Genomic DNA, 21,970 nt, shown 5'->3' with positions numbered 1-21,970 from the left:
TCTGACCACCGGAGCAGCCACCGTGGCTCACTATGCAGGTGGTCCGGCCACCCAGCTGTGGCTGCTCCCACTCAACCCATCATTCTTTTTTTTTGAGTAAAATTAATTTTACAACTTTTGCAAAATTAATTTGATGATCTAATTAAATTAAACATAAACAGTTTATGCCTAATTCATAAAATTAATCTAAAATCTCCATTTTAATTAATTTGGGGCTTTTCATATAATTAATCCCTAATTTATATAAAACTCTTTCACATGAATTAATTAATCATACCTAAACAAATTTTAAATATGAAAAATTAGATTAAATTACATGAATTTAACACTTAAAATTTCGAAAATAATTAGGGTTCATAACACATCAAAATTTTCGAAATAAATTAGGGCTTTTAGGGTTCTTAATTTTCGGCTAGGGCTAGAAGAAATTGAGCAATTAAATCTCCATTTAATTAATTCCAATCAATCAAAATCATATTTTAATTGGGTTATTCAATCCATAATTCAATTCCTCCCTTTAACCAAATTAAAATTAGCCTTAATCACATCAAAATAATCATATTATTGTGACCGATAAATTATATGCAAGGGGCTCTGATACCACTGTAGGATTTTAGGTACTCTAAGCGGAATTTCATTAATCATATTCATACGCACCTAAACAGGATCACATGCATATACAATTAAAAGATCACAAAATAGTTTAGAATTAACCTTTGATGCGTGAATTCTACTCTGCAACTTTCGACTCTGCAATATTCTACTCTGCGACCTTCTACTATGCGAGAGATGTAGAGCCTCAAGCGTGACTCCCCTATTCAGTCCACCGGCTTGAATCAACACTCCACCAATGCTAGTTGGACGGGAAAACCTTCCTCTTCCTTGGAGTTTTACCAAAACCAGTGTTTTGAGAGAGAGAGAGAAAGAGAAAACTGATGTAAATTCTTTTCAAAAAGAATATTGTATCTTGATTTCCTCCCAAGCCCTAATTAATATAATCTGATTAAACTAATTAGGGTTGGGCCTTCCTCTCCTTTTCCTCTCTCTCTTGGCCGGCCACCCCTAAGCCCATCATGTGCTTTGGGTTTCTTTTATTGATCCAAGCTCACGTGTGACCTCGTAGGATCCGTTTAGGCGGGCTTCGGGTTTATTTCGTTCTAACCCAAAGGTCTTTAGCGTTCTCTAGCAAGACGTAAAGACGACCCAAATAAACGAATTATTATCTCCATAATACGATCCATATTATATTTAGTAATTGCACTAGAGGCGAGGACACAATACCTTCACGACCCACCTCTGCTCCATTGCCATCCCTAATTGGGACTTTACATGATTAACGATAATTTTTATTCAAATATAGTTGTGTCCCATGCGTTTGTTCCCCATAAAAAATTAATCCACGTGCATAAAAGGATGTTCTCCATGAATTTTATATTCAACATGGGTATGGTTATTAAAAAACAATGGCGACAAAATTGTCTTTAAAATTTTTTGTAACGATAATATTGTATGAAGAAAATATAGTACTCTTTTTGTTTTACAATTATCTTCCTATGTTCCATTTTATGTGTTTTAAAAACATCTTCCCATATTAAATTAGTCAACCATTTATTTCAACCTCTTAACTACTTAGTAGCCAGTATTCCACCACATTCAAAAACATCTCCAATTCTTTCATCCCCCTCGCTCTCTCTAGAATCCTAACATTGTCTCTCTTTTAAAAAAAATTCGTTTGTCTTAATTTTATGATATTCTTAACCACAAAAGCAAGACATGTAGAAGCCTGCAAGTAATTCCAAACCTAAACTTTCTTTCTCCTCCTTCAAATTCTTGCTCCACTGAATTATGTAAATCTGTTAAATTTGGGGCAATTTCTAGGTTGATCATCACGATGTTAGTGTTTAATCATTAATCTCCCTAAAAATTTCATTTTCACATCTAAAATCGTTGCTCCCTTTACATTTGATTTTCTCTCCTCATAATTACTTGGATCTTTTTATATTCAGGGTTGTTGGTTGCGATTGTATCATTAGCAACAAACATAAATGCTTAATTGGTGAAAATTTCAAATTAATTCTCTAAAATTGCTGAGAAATAACTCAAGAAATATCTAACACTCGTCAATATAACCCACCTTTCCAACAAAACAATAAAAAAATGTTAAAATCTAACGGCTGGACAAAATATTCGTCCACATTCAATGTTTGGACAACCTTTCATTTATTTCCATTTTTAATTTATGTATAACATTCTACTCCACAAGTGAGATTGTCATTGTGAAACAAAGATATTGAAAAGGAAAAAACATGAAATGGAATGATCATTTTGGAATATTCAAGTAGAAAAATGTGAAAAACATAAAAGGATGCAGAGAATAGGGTGTACTTAATATGAAAGTTTATCTATCATAGTGTCTTAATTGAACCTGAAAATTAAGAAGAAAAAAAAAGGATTAGTGTGTCTTAAAACAGTTGAGTAAAAATGAGTGGGCATGAAATTGTCGTGACATGAAAATCTAGAGTAAAAATTCTGTGTAAGATTTAAGACCTCCTTTGAAACCGCCTTCAGTCAACTGGCAACTCACTCCTTTCTGCCCGTAACTTTGGAAAACACCCGCAATCTTTCTCTCTCTAACTCACTAACTCTTTTTCTCTCTCCTCACCATTTCTCAAATCCCCATCAATATTGTTCATCAATCTGCAAATCCCAGATTTTATTTTCTATCTTTGATTTGGATGATCAGCTAGCAGCTACGAAAATCAAGGAGAAGCTTTTTTAATTTCTTCTCAGAAAAATCCAATGTTCAATAATACTTCTATGGAAGGCAAGTTTTATGTCCCTTTTCTTGTTTTTTGCATTTCTTTTTCCATAATCTTTGAAAATTTTGATGGGTTTTTTGTAAACTGTGATACCCTTTTACCTGATAATCAGCTCCTTCCTAATTGCAATGATAATAATATTGATAAACATAGCACTAACAATGACAATAATAATGGTGACCCTATTCTGCACAATCAACACCAATCTCAAATTGATAAGCTTGAACAATTAGTGAGGAATTTGAGTGAGCTAGTTACAAGATTAGAGTCCAAATTTGATGATTCAAAAAACTATGTTAATAACAAAGATAAGGGTGATAGATCAGTTCATACTGTGGGCAGAGATGCTGGAATTCATGATGAAGATTCTAAAGGCAAGGCTACTGCTGCGCCAGGGAATCGATTGAAAGCGGGTTCCATTACAAAGTACAGCCCTTTTTGGTCTGAGAAATTTCAGTTTATGTCGGCTGTGAGTTTGGATTCAGTTGCTACTAGTGTTAATGTTTTACCCTTTCGAGATTACGAGGGTGCTAGTAAGTATATCGCGGTTGGCGATGATAGCGGCCGAGTTTATGTCTTTTTGAGGAATGGGGATGTTTTGGTTGAGTTCAATACCTTGACTGATTCACCTGTTACTGCTATGCTTTCTTATATGTCGGCTTATATGAACGAGAGCATGTTGGTTACAGGACATAGTAATGGGGTTATTTTGGCTCATAGGCTTTGGGAGACGTCGCTTGCTGAGGATTTGAGTTCCCTTCACATGGAGAATCATGTGGCATTGGGTACGGGGGAAGCTGGGTCGATTGGCGCCCCAGTCTCAATCTTGGAAGTCCATCATGTTGCAAGATCTAGATACATTTTGTCAGTGGAAGGGAATGGGAAAATCAAGGTTTTTAGAGAGAATGGTACTTTGTATGGGTTGGCTGTGCCAACAAGCCGCCCCCTGGCTTTCCTGAAACAAAGGCTTTTGTTCTTGATGGAGAAGGGTGCTGGATCTTTGGACTTGAGGACTATGAAGATTAGGGAGACTGAATGTGAAGGTCTGAATGATTCCACAGTGTCTAACTATGTGTTTGATGCAACTGAGCGGTCAAAAGCATACGGGTTTACATCATCTGGCGAATTGATTCATCTATTATTATTAGGTGATGTGACGAATTTCAAATGCAGGGTTAGATCCAGGAAAAAGTTTGACATGGATGATCCTCTTGCATTTCAGGCAATCAAGGGATACTTACTAATCATAGGCCAAGAAAAGATCTATGTGTATAATGTTTCAACTCAGCACTATAGGTCTGGTGCTCCTCGTCTAACATTTTCTGCTGGTATAGAGGAGATCAAATCATCATTTTTACCTGGTCAAGCTGTGGATGAGAGTGGGAAGGAAAAAGCAATACCACTAATAGCTAGTGACCGTGAAAAGCTTGTTATTCTTGGTCTTGGAGGAGGATATGTGGGAATGTACCGTTCAAAACTTCCAATTTCCAGAGGAGAGTCCAGCACAGTACTCTGGACAAGTCCTGTATTGTTCTTCATACTCTTCCTCTTTGGAGCGTGGCAGTTCTTTGCCAAGAAGAAGGAAGCACTTACATCATGGGGCCCAGATGATCCATTTAATTCCACCTCAGTCACGAGTGGAGGAGCCTCATTAGGGTCTGGGTCAGGAGATAGATCTTATACTGATTCGTCATCAAGAAATGCTGACATCATGGATATGAGGAATAATGGTTTGCGAGGTCCTTCAAGAAGGTATACTTCTCCATCCCGATATTCTGGTGGAGGAGGCAACTCTTTTAGGCCAAGTGCCGTGGACACTAGCTCCAGACCGTTATCTGTTGATCCCAATTATAGAGCAACCTCGGAGCTGAAATTCAGAGGTTCTAATCTCGACTCTTCTGCTTTCCCCAAACGTAGAGAGAACATGTATGATGATGGAAATTGACATGTAAGATAAATCTTTCAGGAAGTGTTGTAGCCTGCTAGGTGACAGGTGTTTTCACTGAATTTTGTTTTTGTTTCCATGTTCCATCAATATGTGTTCATATGCAGTGTTTCTGTTTGAGCCTCTACCCTAGCTGTAATTTTAAAATCTTCACTTGTGAAGATGGATACAATAATGCTAGAACTTATTATAGTTCTATCTATATATATTTCCACAGGGGTTATGCTTTTCTTTAGGAAAACGTTATTACAATGCTCAGAAAGCGTATTGTGATACTCTTTTCTTGGTCATTGCAGTTTTTTGTATTTGTAAAATTTCTCTTTTTTCTTACGCATGATATCAGTGATTGTGAGGAAAAACTGATTTCTGCCAACAATCGAACAATTGCTACCAATTCCTGAAAGGAACTGTATTGCTTTAGCTTTGACTTAAAATACGCATTTTTGGTGGGTATTCCGTCTATTCTTAATACTCAATATCTCCATTTTTCTGAAAGTGGTAATTTCTGTAGAATGCAGTTCGTTGTTGGTTTCCTAAATTCCGTAGAATGCAGTTCGGTGTTTGTTTCCTAAATACATGTAAATGGACGAACAAAAAATCCTACAATTGATGAAGGTAAACTTTTGAGACAATAACATATTGTTAAGAAGCCAGTGATATTTCAGTTATAGGGGATTTCTGATTTCAATAATACATGAATCTATTCATTCTATTGGATACACAGTATTTGAGCTTCTGACTACAATTATTCGATAATTTGTCAAAGTCAACAATAATACAAAGATGTACTTCAGTTCATTTTTAGGAACTCAAATAATACAGTATGATATTCAATGTAGCAAACCTGAAGCACACACTAGTTCACAGTTTACAACTTTATATTGATGTATTCGGTACAAAGTGTACAACAAAACAGCTTAAATTCAAATAAAAAATCATCCTCCTCAGATAACTTAAAAATGTGATGCAGCAGGTTCTTTTGCTGTCATATAAGTTAAATACAAAGGCTTCTTACAGCAGTGAAAACAGTCTAGTCATCCACTTTCACAAATTCGAGGGGTTATTTCTTTTTTTTACTGTCCTCATGCTTGATGAGCTGAACTGGAGCAGCAGGTATCCCAAACCACCACTCTCTTAGTCTCCTCAACCACCTGTAGCTGTTTTCCCTTCTCAAAGGCATTTCCCTAGTGTAGGGCTCCATTAGAACAAACAGGATTATAAATCTGAAAGGTACTAGTATGAACAATGCCGCTGTAAGAAGTAAAAAGATGGAAACCCTGTATGTGGCCTGAAGAGCAGAAGAAGATAAGGTTAGGACACAAAAATAAGGAAAACAAAATGAAAAAGGTAGTAAGAGGATTCAAACTTCAGAACTTAGGGTCATGGAAAGCTTTGAATGGAGCTAGTACAAACATAGCTATGCCTTGATTTATGCTTAATTTCATAGGGGATAGTGAGGGAGGGCAGCCACTGCCAAGGTGAGTCATAGACTAAGCAATTGAAATGGGATCAGACGCAAAACCCTTGCCAAGGCGTCATGATCTGGGTGTTTTGACAACAGAATGGTGCACTCTTGCTATATGTTGGGCAAGGGTTCAAGCCTTGTGTGTGTGTGTGTGTGGGGGGGGGGGGTGCGGTGCAGATAGGCAATATTGCAAGTATTAAAGCAAAGCAACACAAGAAGGAAGCTTTGACTCTCATTCGTTGACCATCATTCCTTAAAGAGCTTTATTTTTAAATTACACTATTTTCCTGATTGACAGTAACATAATAATTTCCTCCAAAACCTCGGAAACTAATAAAAAAAGTCCTAGAAAGTATAAAACAAGAAAAGGAAGGTTGGATTATATTCTTTCCGTTTTGCCTTGTTCTCATTAGGCTTGTGGGAAAATATGGGGTGTTATAGTAAATCTCACAAATAAAAATCCAAGATGCAAGGATATTTGAAGTTTCTAAAAGACAGCTATTAAGGTTAAAGGGAACTTTCTCAAAACATTTCAGTCACAAAGTTCAAAAGTTTATGCATCCATTTGTATGTCTTTTAAGCATTGCTAAACTTCAAAAGAGATCTCTCTAGCAAATCATCAGGCATGACAAAAGCTTCATTATAGTTATTCTTGTTTCTGAGCATCTCATCTACGAAGGACATACTCTTATCACATGCACAAAGAAAATAATTGATGGACATAAGTATCAATACATGCACTCATAATCCAGAAGAATAGATGAAGACAAATGTCAAATCAGAGGTCACTTTCTAATCTCCATCTCCTTGATGAATATAATATGAATTTCCAATTTTCATTGCAGAGCCTACCCCCCACCCCCCGAAAAAAAAAAGTTGTTTCCTATATCACATAGGAATCTCATTCCAAAAAAGTGTAAGCTTTCTTTCTTTTAAGAGATTTCCAGCACAAGAGATTACAAAAGATAGCTTCTTTAATTTCAATATACACTTGTGATATTAATCTTTCTCAATGTCTAGCAATTATAATATAAGTGAAAAATACACTTTCAGATATCTATATATAGTAAGTTGTAATAAGCAGAAAATACAGGACAAAAAGTTCATAGAGCTGGACAAAAAAGCAAAAAACAGAAGTTATGTTCAGTTATTCGGATGGGAGAGATACCTCTGGAAGTACAGCAAATAGAAGGGCTCTCATCTTCAGGAGAACAATATTCACAGCCTGGACCAGCGTTTCTACCTGAGAAATCGCTTCCTGTAATGTAATCAGCTGCTCCACAGCATTCTTATTGGGAGGCGCTATGATTCTGAAGGCATCTACCAGCTTCCCTTTGTTGGCCAAACGGTGCCAAAGCATAAGCACCGCAAGGGAAACAAGAATGAAAGGCAGCACAAACTTAAACCATCCACTGAAAATAAAAATGATACACTCTATTCAAACATCTGGGAGGACAAAAGAAAATTAAAAGAGGGTAAAGATAATACAACCAGTTGCCACATCCCAATGATAAGCTCTAAAACTTTGTGCCTTTGTGATCTACATCCACATAAAAAAGGGCATATACTCTAATAAGCATCCGTGGCAATCTCATTCAAAAACCATGGAAGTTACAACACAAATAAGCTTTAACATTTTGGAGTCTACGTCTAGATAAAAACGAGCTTGTGTTCTAATTAAGTATCCATTGCAATCTCAACATTCTCAAGATCCTGAAAGAATCTATAGCATAATGAGATAAGGCCCCACATGGCAACCTGGTATTCCCTTCAACTATGTCTTAAGGCTTAAGCACACAGGCATTAAAAATGATTAGGTTCTGACACATTATGAGTATGCCAGTCATCATGTAAAGTGTGAATTCAAGATTTCAAATCTGAAAAAGGCTCCTAAAACCCGAGTCTAACTTTATTTGGCACGTCTTGAAGCTTGCTTATTCTCACATATGGATACCAAAACCAAATTCCAAACACTTTAACAGCCCATTTCTGCTACAAGAAATATAGCTAAATATATTAAATAAAAGTAATACATTTATTATCCAACCAATCAAAAAAATAACGAGATCTAAAAACAAGCATTCCAAAAATTACGAGAAAGAAAAACAAGCATTCAATCTTGTAGAGCTCTACTAAGATCAAGAGTACCTCACAAATAAGTAGCACATCAGCACCAGGAATACTGATGATTTAAAAGGTTCCTCCCACGAAGCCAAAAACTGAACACGCCTAGCTAGTACAATCAGTGGAAGAAGCAACTCCTGCGAGAAGGATCAAATCTATCATTAGATTACTTGATTAGGAAAGAAGGATACAAAAGAAAAACAAACAAATTACTATGCAAATTTAACCATGACAAATGAGTCCCCTATATCATAAATGCACAAAATATCAAGCTGAAAAAAAAAGCCATACTTTCTAGATCAAGTCATATAAAATAATTCATCATTTCCAATGCAGCCAACTACCCAAGTGATTCTATTTTTTTAAAGTTTAGATTATGATAGACTGAATCAAAATGTCTTAGTAATTATTAGTGCTTCTGAATGTTTTGGCTTACATGAGTGCTATTGTATACTAAAGAAGCATACAGCCATTACATTTTAAATGAAAAGCCAATTTAAGTAAAAAAAAATAGCATATGGCTCTTTAGTCTTAAGAGACATTAGGGTAATATCAAAGTTTATGACGTATAATCAAAAGCAAAAGGAAAAAAAAAATAGAATTGGGTGACTTATCATGTATACTAGGAGATATATCATCACACTATAATAAAAGGCTACTGAAAAATAAATTCGCTCTCACTTCCCTAATCATTGTTATATATATCCTAATTAATTTCTCTCTTGTAACCAACTTTTTCCCACGTCACTCTGCTCTTGTAAACAACTCAAGGTGGTTTGTCCAAAGCACCCTTCTTGTTGCAACTCACATGTACTTGATTGATTGGGGCCTTTGGCAGGTTCATCAGCTTAGTCCACACATTTCTCTTGACAATTTTGGAAGTTTTTTACTAAGAGGATGCCGGTGGTTCAATTGTAAAGATAGCGTGAGAAATTAAATTCAAGTAAGTGATTTTTGAAAGTGGTGGTAGTAAATTTAAGGACCCCTTAACTCTGACCAATTAAGACCAACAGAGAAACTATACGTATTTTTAAAAACACGTTTATATCCTATACGTCAACAGAACTTTAACTAAAACTGCACCAGTAGTAAAATAGGAGTTACAAGCACGTAAATTTCACTTGGTCACAATGTCATAATTTCAAGTATTCCCAGGCATAAAGATAGGATTTAAAAACTATATTGTCACTTAAATCTTGGCATCAAAAAAACTTCTTCAGCTCTTCCTGCAGAGAGATAATAAATGAAGAACCAAAAGATACTATATATTCAAACATTCAATTACCTTCATGATTGCTATATTTGCATCAATCCCGTCTACTTTAACTTGGTTGACAGTCTCCTGTGCTGCTACAGCCTTCCCTGTATCCACTTTTGATTGTTTTACTGCTGCTTCCAAAAGATCTACTTCACCCACAAGTATATATCCGCCACCATATGTGGCTTCCTCATCAAATTCTACATCTTCCTGAAGAATTAATCCAAATCTTCTTAGTGCTAGAAGCGAAACTGGGTATAATATATGCTGTTTCTCTGTACAAACACTCCCAGATGAATATAAATCTGTTTGAGTACTACTGGTTCTCAAAAGTGCTAAACAACTTGACAGAGTTTCTAAAATTGTATCTCCACCAGGAAGATTCTCAGCAAGGTTAAATAGAAGCAATGTTTTATAATGTGATAAGAAAAAATAGAAACCCTCTCTAACTGCACGACACCGAAATATGCCAAGAATAGCCCTAGCAACTGCTTCGGATTCCTGAATTCCCTTTAGATGATACTTCCTAACAAATCTGTGAGCAAGCAATATCTCCAGAGTGACATCCAACCAGTAGTCCCGCCGTGAGCTTCCTTTGAATTCGGGGAACTCCAGGAATATGGGCTCTGCTCTGTAAATGAAAAAAGTTAGCAGCTGAATGTAGGGTTCACTCTATAACATTATGTACAATATAACTTTACATTACTACATAAAACACAGACTTGGCTATGTAAATTGTAAAAGTGTATAACACTATGCAGGTCCAATTCAAAATATTAACACCTAATACTGCAGACATGATCAAAATACATACAGTGTTACTGATCGATACATCACAGCTTTGTCAAACAGCCGAGCACCAAGTGGCCCAGTCAATTCAGGCTTAATGACCTGCTTCAAATCCATAGAAAGATCATATCGTGCAGCTTTATCATACTGGCCCACTCCCAATGACTCAAAATACAAAGCTTTACTGCTTAGGGTCAACCTACCTGTAAGAAAGACCAAAAAAATTTGAAGCCCAAAAGATGTGTAAAAAAATATTGACAATAATAAATATCATGAGAATAAGCTACGAGAGAATCTACAATGACACAGATAGGACTGTCATGTTGCCCTGACTCACAGGTGGAGTGAGCCAGGGTGATTTGTTATTATATTAACTTCCACAGCAATCCCATGGTGCCATTACCAGAGCAAATAAGCATAAATGAACGTAGTTAAATAAAATTGATGTCTTTGCTTTTCCTCTCACGGCCCCTCTTGTTCACGGAAACACACAATGTTACATGGACTTGGCTAGCGGCAACATACATCAAACACAAATACAAGTCCAAAATAGTACTCCACTTTTCAAGACAAATTTTTTTGCGGACCAATATGAATTATCATAAAAGCTAATTAGTCAAATACTGAACATGGGTACTTTAGGCTGAAATGAAAACCATACATAGCATAGCAAACAGGCCAGGCACAGGACCAGATACACCTGACACAATGCACTCACTTTCACTAAACACATACACAAAACACATTCCCTAAGCATGCATACACCTCCAATGCACACAAAAAAAAGGACAAAAGTGAAGGCGTTCTGCAAAAATGTCAAGCAGTGGATCGAATTTAAAAAAGGAACACGGATAAGATAAAATCAACTTATTAAATACTACAAATCCCAATGTCATAACTCAATTATACGACCAATTATAAGGGGACGGGATTACATGATATTCAAGGAAAGTACCCAATAAGTGTTAATAATTAATAACACAAACTTGAAAGTTGAGAGTTAAAATAAAAAGGTCTCTTTATATGAATGTTACTAAAATATCGTTCATTAAAATCTGAATTGTCACTTACAACCTTCTGAATAGACTACAATGAAATTACAGCCTTTTCTTAAAAAAAAAAAAATGTATGTTACAGCCTAAATAGCAACTTTCATATAAATTTGATTGTTTGATACATCTAGGAAATTCATCAAGACTTTTAAAATTTTGACTTATGATTTAATTTGACCAATAATTCAATAAATGGAATAATGTAAAAATGTAGAATTAACATTTATGAAGACTTTTCACGACATCAAAAAGTGCAAAAGGTATCAAATTTGATGAACGTGAATGTAGGGTTGTAAAATTCAATTTGATTTTATTTATTATTTGAAAAGGTAGTAATTGCTAAAATGGCCTATACAAAAGGTTACAAGTGACAAATATTCCTTCAATCACCCATATTACAGCTTTTTCTTCACATAATTCATTGTGGAATATACTGTTTTAGCTTAGTAATGGATTGTCAATCTATTGCTTTGAAAAATACCAATTTTAACACTACTCCCCAAAACGAAATGTTTGGGGGCCTTCGAAAGACAATTTTGGGGGTTTACAATATGTCAATGGTCTCTTCATTCGAGAAGGGATCAATGGCACCCACACTAAAGGGTATCGAATCACTTGATTGGGTGATTCAGTTTGTGTTGTTAAGCCCTGACCGCTTTGTTTTCCTACCCCATTTACTTAATGTTATAAGCACTTGGTGTCATTTTCAACTCATTAATATGTATGCCAGAATTTGTTTGTTGCTAGTTCCTTTAAAACCTTTACAAAAAATTAATAAAAGATATTTCACTTTAAAACCTTCTAGGAGTTGGAGACTCAAAAGCTAAGAAAGGAGAAGTCAGCCGATGGGACTTTTGAACAAGTTTCCTGCACAATTAACCATACAAACTAATTGTTTGCCATGTTTACCCCAAAGGTATCTTTAATTTTGTTGTTCCTAAGAGTCTCTTCTTTTACTTTGTTTCCACACTTCCTCCGCTTAGCATTTTACGGTGCTTGGTTTTAATAAATGCCTTCACTAAAGTGTTCTTAAATCTTAACGTTAACCATTTCAATAAGTGAAATAATAAAAATCACCAAATATAACATAATTTATCAATAAACATCAAAAAATGTCAAAAAGTATCAAATTTATTTGGAAAATTTGTATTTCACTGCCACTAAAACGCCTGTTTTTTTTTTAACCACCTCTTTTTCTTTTGGGAAATTCTCTTTGGTAACACCATACTTTTAAGTTTTTTCAGTGGTAAATTGAAGAAAAACTTATTATTTTTGGTAAACTCGAATTTTTGACTACCACAGAGAATAACTATTTTAATATAAACTCACTAACCATGGTTAATTTCTTTTATATTTTAATAATTAAATTATTTTTTTTAAAAAAAAAAAACCAATTTCTCCCCACCCAGACCACCACCAACGCGGAACCCCAAACGTCCAAACCACCGCCCACTACCTTTCCTCTCTCTCCTCTAACCGAGCACTCTCCTCCCAACGGCCACCGCGCGCAACCACAAATCTCCTCTCTTTTTCCTCCTTCCACGCAACCGCAACCTCTCTATCCTCCGCTAGATCGAACCCAGACCCACGACCCAAACAACCGGCGAAAATCAGCCACAAAAATCAGCAAAATCAATCGACTTCAGCCTCAGTGCTTCGGTTTTTTATGGGTTTCAGTGGCGAAAATCAGGCGATGGTTCTAAAAACCAATGGGTTTCAAAGGTGGGGAAGGGTCGATTAGGTTTTTGATGGTGGAGTATTGGCGCTGGGGGATTTTGGGGGTGGTTTCCAGGGGTTTTCGGGGGGAAGGGAGGTGGGTCTGAGCAAGGGAAGTGGGTTTCAGGGATAGGGGGTACGCGTGGCGGGCTGGGGAGGCCGGCGCGCCAGCGTGCGAGGTGGCTGGGCGACGGCGAGGGTAGGGGAAGGGGAGTGGGCGCTGGTGCCGACGCCGGCGTGGTGGGATGCTGGTTGGGGAAGAAGATGATTTTTTTTAAAAAAAAAAAAAAGAAATTAGTTTTAAAATTATTTAAATGTAAACAAAAAAAAAACCTAACTATAGTTAATTATTAAGTTAAAATTAATCATTAATGTTATAGTTAGCTTAATATAAAAATTCGAGTTTACCACAAATAATAAGTTTTTTTGCAATTTACCACTGAGAAAACTTAAAAGTATGGTGTTACTAAAGAGAATTTCCCTTTTCTTTTTTATTTAACCGCATACAAAAATACAAAAAAGTTAGATTTCACCACCACTTAACAGTTTCCGCTAAGGAAGCCGTTAAGTTCCATTTTTATTAAAAAAAAAATTCATCGATTATCGAGCCAAAAACTACTCTACTAAGATTTTGGGGTCATTTTGGCCCTCTAGAATTCGATTAGAAGTCAAAACTATCAAAAAATTATCAAAAATACCTCATTTTGCAGGTCACGCTATGCTATTTTCCCTTTAAGGACGGTTCCTTATAACGATTCATGTTAACCGACCCCAAATCACTTTGGGACTAAGGCTTTGTTGTTGTTGTGGTTGTTTTTGTTGTTGTAGAATTTAATTATTTATAAAACTTTGCGGGTTATTCAAGACCCATGTAGATCTTCCACTAATTCCAACTATCCCAATTCCTAAGTGTAGGCAAGCTTGAGACATGTTAGCTGGATACAAGATAGTCAATCTCATATTGATATCCTTGTTTGGAAAATAAGACTAATGACCACTGATGGTTAATCTACAAACTTGACATTCTGTTAACTAAATAAAATTCACACTCAACCCTAATTCTTTTTTTTTTGAAAGAAAGCCCAAACAGGGCAACTAAGCTTCATTAATACGAAGATCCAAGTTCAACAACCCTAATTCTAAATAAACAAGTCTTTTCTTTCATTAAAGAAAACAAATAAAAAGTTTCCAATTAATCATGTAAAGATCATCTAACTCAAATTGTACGGTATGTTTTCCAAGAAGGAAATGACTGACCAGGCCATGCGGAGATTCCAATATGCTGGAGAATTGGCTGAGTAGGGACAGTACCATCAACATCTACAATGATCTCCCCATCAACAATTTCAAGATTTGATAAAACTGATGACACATTTTTTGCACTCTTGATCACCCTGCAAAAGATAGATCACCAACAAAGTTCCAAATCATGAGAAGTTCCATACGTTTTCCTGCACCAGCAAGGATAAAAAAAAAATACAAACCATCAACCCTGACAAAAAAATCTACAGTACATAATGCATAAGCAGCAATGAACTACACTAGATCATAAATCTAACAAACAAGAAATCCATCAAAGTTTCCCTCATGTTGAATAAAATTGAGAGATGGATAGGACCCCAAAGCTTGTTTAAATATAAAAATTTAGAAGCTTTGAAGTTATCACAATTTAGAGGATCAAATGGTGCCTCACGCAAGATGGTCAACATCAAGAACAAAACAAAATATAATAAAACACTCCTTACCAAATAACTACAGTCCTCTTTCTGACATCTCATAAATTTGTCCACTGGCTATATCCATTAGCATTTTATCTTTAAAATCTAAAACTATTCCTTGACTTTATTCTGTAAGGTTTATCAGTTTGCTAGATACAAAGAAAATTCTACAATCACTAACGAGCACAAAATGTCCCTGTAGAGAAAGTTGGATCTGTGAACAAGAGGCAACCACTGTGGGATGAAAAAGTGCCATCTTTGGTATGACAGGAGGGGGAGCCTCTAAAAGTAGAAGCATAACTGAACAAAAATGAGACATAGTATATAGCACCCTGGACTTAGCTAAGCCTTTCCAATTATGAGGTGTACAGACCAATATGATAATTGGTTTAGGCAGAGAAGCCAGCTTTCAGGCACCTGTAGGAGATGCGATCCAAAGACTAAAGCATAGAAATCACCTTAGGGAATACAAATCAATTACTAAGTCAGAAGAGCTTTAATTTTTCCTTTTGGAACTCCTTCAACTCAACAACACAAGCAGAATATCTCAGATGACACCTAAGATGTACATAAGCAAAATATGACCCAAAAACAACATATTTTCTCAGACTCAACCCCCCAAACCAAAATAGGAGCATGCATCCACATATGTGGTAACAAACATTGGCGGATCTAGGGGGGTACACAGAGGTACAGTTGTACCCCCATTCTAGAAAAAAAAAATTGATAACAAAGAGACTTGTTGTATCATATACCCGGTCACTTAGATACTGTTACGTAGATAGCCCAAGCCACGAACCAGTTTGCTTTTACTGCATTTGTTAAAATCGAAGAGACTTGGAATTTACAAAAACTGGTCTCTTAGGTGTTGTTTAATAGTTCTTCCAAACTGGTCTCTTAGATAATCCCTTTTTTACCCAAAGCCATAATTTGTTACTCATTTATAAGCCTTGTTGTCGGAGGATGTGTGTATCATACATGCAAATAGTAATACAATAGTGAAATGGATTAATAACTTAAAAATTAGAAGGCAAAAAATGATTACACTCCACATATTATTTTGTATTTTTATTTTTATTTTTTTTATTTTTTGTTTATCAAACTTAATTTCGTACCCCCATTCCACAAATCCCCAGATCTGCCACTGGTAACAAAAGTTGTTAAAAAAAAATATACAAGGTGTCCTCATAGCATCACCCAAAATGCCACAACTATAAATTATCCCAGTTTTTGTAAATCTCCCCTGTAGAATAATATGGGAAAGCCCTTGCTGCTTTAATACTTTGTATGTGTAACTATTATAGCTTAACAAAAAAGGGTATAAACAAGTGAAAAATAAGTTAGCTTTAACAAAGGTAACCTAATAATTATAGTTAAATGTAAATAAGTGACAGCACCATATAGTTATGAATAAGTAGTTATTGTTAATAATAGCATATTATTTTGAGCTCATAAAATACCCAAAAAAAAAAAAGGGAATCACTTTACTTGTTTGCAAAAAATATTTTGTAGAAGAAAACATAAAAACTATAGATGACTTGCAGATGTCAACCAGTTTAAGATCCGGAAACACACCTACCAAGGCTCTGAAGGTACTTTTCATAAATAAGAAAATGAAGTCTATTTCCAGAAGTGTTTGTCAGTGCATCAAAAAGATTTTGTACAGTTGCTACATCAGCAATAACTGCACAAGCAGGTGCTATTCGTGCAAAGGCTTCAGGGCCAACAGTTTTCTCATTATCAACCTATCAATCAACAAGACAACAAAAAATGAATACAAAAAAACAGCCAAAGAAGTATCAAATATCATTCGAGCATAAAGCAATTAAATAAACAATAATTGACAAACTCCTTAGGGCATGAAACCATATGAATGACCTGAACAGCAGTCGCAGTAGAGCTTGAATAAAATAAAGACCATCCATCATCATCTTCGCTCTGCATCCTACTGGGAGAAGCGCTTTCCTGCAAGATTACCACATAACAAGGTCGGTAAGTCCAGATGGTGAAGGCAAACACTAAGTTTTTGCGGCTCAAAAAATATTAACCATCATGCAAATTCCTTGACAAATGCTACTTATAATACCAAGGTATCTTACAAAGATCAACAAGCAATTTGCTGTCTCACTTTGTATAAAGTTTCACCGTCAACCCCGGGAGCCTCCCACGCAAGCATCATGTCATATGTCAAGCGACGGAATTCCTTATCGCTCAAATAATCAGCACGAGCGGTCAAAACATTAAATGCCCTGTAGCAGCAAAACTCTAACAAATGTCTAGCATAGGTGATTGGTTTGTTGCCACTTTCACCGTTCTCTACATCGAAACAACTGCACAAATCTTCCGTAGACATATTCAAAATCCTGTAAACAAATACGGAGTAGTAGCAATTTATCTGATCAGGACCAATCCAACCAGGCGAATCCTCCATAATTGGGGAAAATAGCTAGTAGTATCACAAATAAATGCAGGTCTAATCAATAGTAATTAATTTATTCTACAGATTTTTTTAGTTGTTACTTTGAACATAAATAGCAATCAACAAAATCAAAATTAATATACAAAATCAGCAAAAATTGATAATAAGAAATCAAAATGAATAATTAAAAAGAAAAAAGAAAGAAGAGGGTAGGACAATTTACTTGGAACATCGAGCGACAACAGAATTAGCGATAGGAGAGAGAAAGGGAATGGAATTGGGAGAATCGGAGGAGGAAGGAGAGCGAGGACTGGAAATCCGGCGCTGAAAAAGCGTCATAAAGTTGTCGAACATTCTGGGTTTATTCTCCATTGCTGCTCAATTGAGAGTGAGTTGCTGCTGCTGTGGGAGAAATCAATGGAGGGTTTCGCGCTATTCGAACCTCTAACTGCAAGTAACCCACAATATGCGCTGTCTCTCCCGTTCTTCTCTTTATCACTCACTGTCCAAAACTATAAACAATACTCCAAACAAAACTGCCTTTCTCATTCAGTTATTCGATAATCACCGTCATCTATACCGTTTCTAAAAATGTCACGTAAGCTGTTTTATATTGTGTCACATTACCTTCCCAACATTTTAAGACGCCACATCATCACTCAAATAATCTTAATATTACGCCAGTCACCCATCATGGTTATACTGCGTTTTTTTTTTTTTTTTTTTAAAGAGGTTAAGCCGAGCATTTTAATAAATCAAATCAAGCTCCGCTAAGGTAATGATCCCTTGCGAAAAGGTACCAATACAAACACTTTCCGGATTACTACCCATCTCCCATCTAGCAAGTAGCAACCATATGAGCGACAGTGTTAAATGCCCTCTTAACAAAAGAAATATTAAAAGACTCGAAAGATAAGCTATCATGTGATTCATGTTGTCTAGCATCCTCATAGACTAAGTGGGTCAGAGTTGCGCCTTGAACTTGTCTTCGTATTGCCTGTACCATATTCTTTGCATCACTCTCCACCCATATGTTGTGATACCCCATCCTTTCTGGCAAGTTGCACCCCATATTTTATAGCTCTAGCTTCTGCATATTCTGCATTAAGAGCCTTCCCTCTAGAGACAGCTGTTACTACAAGTAATTCACCTCTATGGTTTCGTATCACTACACTTAAACCAACCCTGCCATCACTTGGTAAGTGAACGTCAGTATTAATTTTAACACAATTAATAGGAGGGCGAACCCATGAGGGTGGACTAATGGCTATATTTCTTTGAGCTGGGCCAAACACTTTCACAAATACTTCATGTTCTCATCCACTAGCTTCAGTACTAGAGGTGGGCATCGTGCCGTGCCTGGCCACCGCGGGCCATGCCTTGCCGTGCCTAGTGGTGGCTCATGTCGTGTCGTGCCTGCATTTTGGTGGGTCGTGTCGTGCCGGACCACCATTTCGCACACCCCAGACCACGGCACGTCACGACCCACGTGCCTGGCGTGCCGGGCTGGGCCAGTCACCGTGCCGCCCTTGTTTTTTTTTTTAAAAAAAATCGATATATTTTTTTTGAACAACTTTTAAAATGGATACACTATTTAAATAATTTTATTAATTTATGTATATGTGTAGACACCCAAATGTGTCTCCCCAAAACCAAACCCAAAAATGAATACCTTTCACATCATTTGATTATCAAACAAGGTGAAAGTGTGAAAAGTCTAGTGATGTGGATGTTTTTATTAAAATATCTCTCTTTTTGTTTTTGAAAACATTTCTTTTCTTACTCTATTTATGAAAATAGCCAGTCCAATTTAGTTTGGTCCATGATAAGGGTCCAATAATAGTGTAGGGATCGGGCTCGAAAAGAGTTTTCCAACGATATATTATAAGCCCGATTCCGATGAATTATGAGGAAGTTATGGATTAAATTAGATTTGGCCCGAAATGAATTTTATATGCGGCCCGATGATCTAGAGGAGGGCCTATTAATTATTATTCCTAAAGTTATTAGGATTGATTTTAATCTTCTAGAATATGTAAAAGGTTCTTTTTAATTCTAATAGTATTAGGATTGATAATTATATTTTAAAGAGTTTTATTTGGAATAAAATAAGCGTTTTATGATAAACCTGATTTTAATTTGATAAACACGGAATTTGCTGCTTAATCATATTAAGAAGAGGATTCCGCGTACAAACGCGTTTTATCTTTTAATTAGCGCCAAAGGACAAAGTCTGTCACCTGGCGCTAACATCTGTCGCCTGGCGCTAATCCTGTCGTCTGTCGCCTGATGACAGATGTCAGTTTTATTCCGAGTAGGACTTGATTTGTTTCCGGGCTATTTTTCTATAAATAGGGGTCGTATCTCCCCGTTTCAGACATTTTTTATCAACAATCATCATCTTTCTCTATTCTCTCTCTAAAAGCTAGAAGCTTATTCTCTCTCTATTCTTTTTCTAACCTTCCCTCTTACAAAATTCGACATACATTAGTTCTAGACACACCTAGCCAAGTTCGAAGTTGCAAAGGTTGATAATTTCTGAGGGTTTGGTCCCAAATCCCTATTTCAATTATTTAATTTAATTGTTTGTTTATTATTTTCCTTGAAGTTACTAACGTGTGTATTTTGTTATTAGAAAGAGATACGAGGCATCCAAGTAAGTAATTTAATTGTTATTATTTTGATATAGAAATCATGCTTTAATTATTTTGATTCCTAGTATCATGTTAGGATGTCTTTATGATTCCTATTATCATGTTTAGGGTAATAACTAAGATTTCTAATATCATGCATGTTTCTATGATGCTTCCTATTCTTTCTTATACCATGTTAGTATCATGTTAGGGATAAAGCTTTAATTTTTATTGTTTAGTGACATGCTAGGGTTTGTTATTAATCTTGTTAGTATCATGCCTAGGATCTTGCTAATATTATTATTGCTTTGAGATTGAGATTATTATTATTATTAATATGATGATGATGATTGTTGTCAATTTATTATTGTTGCTTGATATATTATTGTTTTTATTGCTTGATCACACCTTTTATGCGTGTTTAAAGGGAATTTGTACTTGTAATCACGCTTAATAAGATAATTAATAATCTTGTTTAGGTTAATATGATTATAATTCAAGTGATCGCCAATTATAGATTTGTTTGTGCATTAATATTCAATTAACATAGATTAAACAGGTTTAAGGTTAATCTATTGATTGTATGTTAGTCGGAAAGAGCACATGAATACGAGAAGAATAAAGTAGATGCCTATTTTTATGGCAGGTTCAATCTCTTTTAGGTTGGATTTGTACCTTATCCCTGAATATCCAGTTATGGTTCCAAACCTATGGAGTTAGCGATCTCATGGATCGTGAAGGGGTGTAACCTTCACTCTGTGAACGGTTTACAAGTTCCTAAAACTTGTTGGCGACTCTTTTACTCTTTAGACGTCACCATGCTTAAGTGTATGATCACAGTGGGGCTCAAGTGTGAGATGCTTGAAATATTCCCTATAGTATGTTATTTTATTATTATATTATTATTGTTCTTTTTATTATTATTATTATAGTTCTTTATTATTTATGTTAGTTTCATTATTAATTCAATTGAAGCAGCGAATGATTAGTCACAGGCCGTGTCGTGCCTGCCTGCCTGGCGTGCCACATGCCGTGTTTGGCCGTGCCATGTGTCGTGCTCGCGAGCTGTCGCGGGCCAAAGTACCGTGCCGCCCGCGGGTTCATGCCGTGCCTGTGCCGAATTGTCGAAATCTTGTTCATCACGGCATGGCCCACGACCCACTCCTCGGTCAATGTGTCGTGTCGTGCCATTTCCGTGTCGGGCCCGTGCCTCCCGCGGGCCGGCCCGGCTATGCCCTTCTATAACCTTCACATATCATGTAGCTAGAAGCATTGCATTTGCTTGAGTTTGTTACAAAAAAATTGAGGTTGCAACACTCCCATGCGCTGCCCACATTAGAGTAGCCATGGTGCGCAATTCATTTGCCTTCAACTTCTTAGTCAACCAAAGCCAACGATTAGAGAAAGAAGAAGATGGGATATCACCTGTATTCCAAGATATTACACAGTGGCTCCATTTGTCTGCTACTGCATTGCATTCAAAGAGAGAGTGAAGGATAAATTCGTTGGGCGCACCACACACAGGACACACCATATCAGGAACAATATGCCGGTAGTGTAATCTCTCTTTAACTGCGAGATTCCGTTTATTTGCACTCCTAAGGAAGTGACTTTGGAAGGGCATTAATCCCCTAAATTGAGCACATGAGTAGTGTGTCAATCCCTTACTACCTGAGGACCCTGATTAGATGCATTCCCATCTTTAATAGCCAATATTCATTTATAACGGTATATATCCCATTTTTTGTGAACCTCCAAAATTGGGTATCACGTGGCCATCTCATAGAAAAAGGAGTGTTAAGAATTAAATTGCAGACATTTACTAGAACATATTTCAGATTGCTTCATTTTATTTTATTTTAAGAATGTATGAAATCTTTAATCATTACGAGTATTATATATGCTTAAATTTTGGAATAATTTTTGTTATGCTTAGGAAAATATTTAGAATCAATCAAATCAATAAAATTTATTAAAATTTGTTAAGAATAAACTAACCTTTGCGTTTAGCTCAAAATAAGTTAGTTGGTAA

At 36.1% G+C, this 21,970-nt stretch overlaps 2 protein-coding genes across 6 annotated transcripts; one reads left to right on the top strand and one right to left on the bottom strand.

The window, feature by feature from the left end:
- Positions 1–2,584: 2,584 nt before the first annotated feature.
- LOC145587277 (putative membrane protein At1g75140) lies at positions 2,585–4,993 on the top strand. The gene has a single exon (XM_081644014.1). The coding sequence runs from the start codon at positions 2,800–2,802 to the stop codon at positions 4,762–4,764; it is 1,965 nt and encodes a 654-aa protein (XP_081500140.1). The 5' UTR covers positions 2,585–2,799; the 3' UTR covers positions 4,765–4,993.
- A 506-nt stretch (positions 4,994–5,499) lies between these two features.
- Positions 5,500–17,952, bottom strand: LOC145587275 (uncharacterized). 5 transcript variants are annotated; one of them, XM_081644010.1, is made up of 11 exons: positions 17,529–17,933; positions 17,015–17,249; positions 16,765–16,851; positions 16,462–16,631; positions 14,426–14,562; positions 10,426–10,603; positions 10,062–10,242; positions 9,639–9,821; positions 8,378–8,490; positions 7,398–7,641; positions 5,500–6,052 (listed from the first exon to the last, which is right to left on the bottom strand). In XM_081644010.1, exons 1-11 carry the CDS (start codon positions 17,675–17,677, stop codon positions 5,825–5,827), a joined length of 1,905 nt encoding a protein of 634 aa, XP_081500136.1. In that variant the 5' UTR covers positions 17,678–17,933; the 3' UTR covers positions 5,500–5,824. The 5 variants fall into 5 exon arrangements, with proteins under 5 accessions (XP_081500136.1, XP_081500135.1, XP_081500138.1 ...); XM_081644009.1 differs by having other exon boundaries at positions 9,639–10,242; XM_081644012.1 differs by lacking the exon at positions 17,529–17,933 and having other exon boundaries at positions 9,639–10,242; positions 16,973–17,157.
- Positions 17,953–21,970: the final 4,018 nt, after the last annotated feature.

The sequence above is a fragment of the Chenopodium album genome, chromosome 17 (genome assembly GCF_948465745.1).
Source record: "Chenopodium album chromosome 17, dcCheAlbu1.1, whole genome shotgun sequence".
Lineage (NCBI taxonomy): Eukaryota > Viridiplantae > Streptophyta > Magnoliopsida > Caryophyllales > Amaranthaceae > Chenopodium > Chenopodium album.
Note: the sequence above shows the minus strand (reverse complement) of the source record. Positions and strands in the feature narration are given on the sequence as shown.

What these genes read in the sequence shown, in the direction of transcription:
- LOC145587277 (XM_081644014.1), top strand. Translation starts at nt 2,800, where the DNA reads ATGTTCAATAATACTTCTATGGAAGGCAAGTTTTATGTCCCTTTTCTT.
- LOC145587275 (XM_081644009.1), bottom strand. Translation starts at nt 17,677, where the DNA reads ATGGAGAATAAACCCAGAATGTTCGACAACTTTATGACGCTTTTTCAG. An exon ending in GTTGTCGCTCGATGTTCCAA is followed by an intron (nt 17,250 to 17,528) that starts GTAAATTGTCCT and finishes ATTTGTTTACAG; the next exon opens with GATTTTGAATATGTCTACGG. An exon ending in CTACTGCGACTGCTGTTCAG is followed by an intron (nt 16,632 to 16,764) that starts GTCATTCATATG and finishes GTTGATTGATAG; the next exon opens with GTTGATAATGAGAAAACTGT.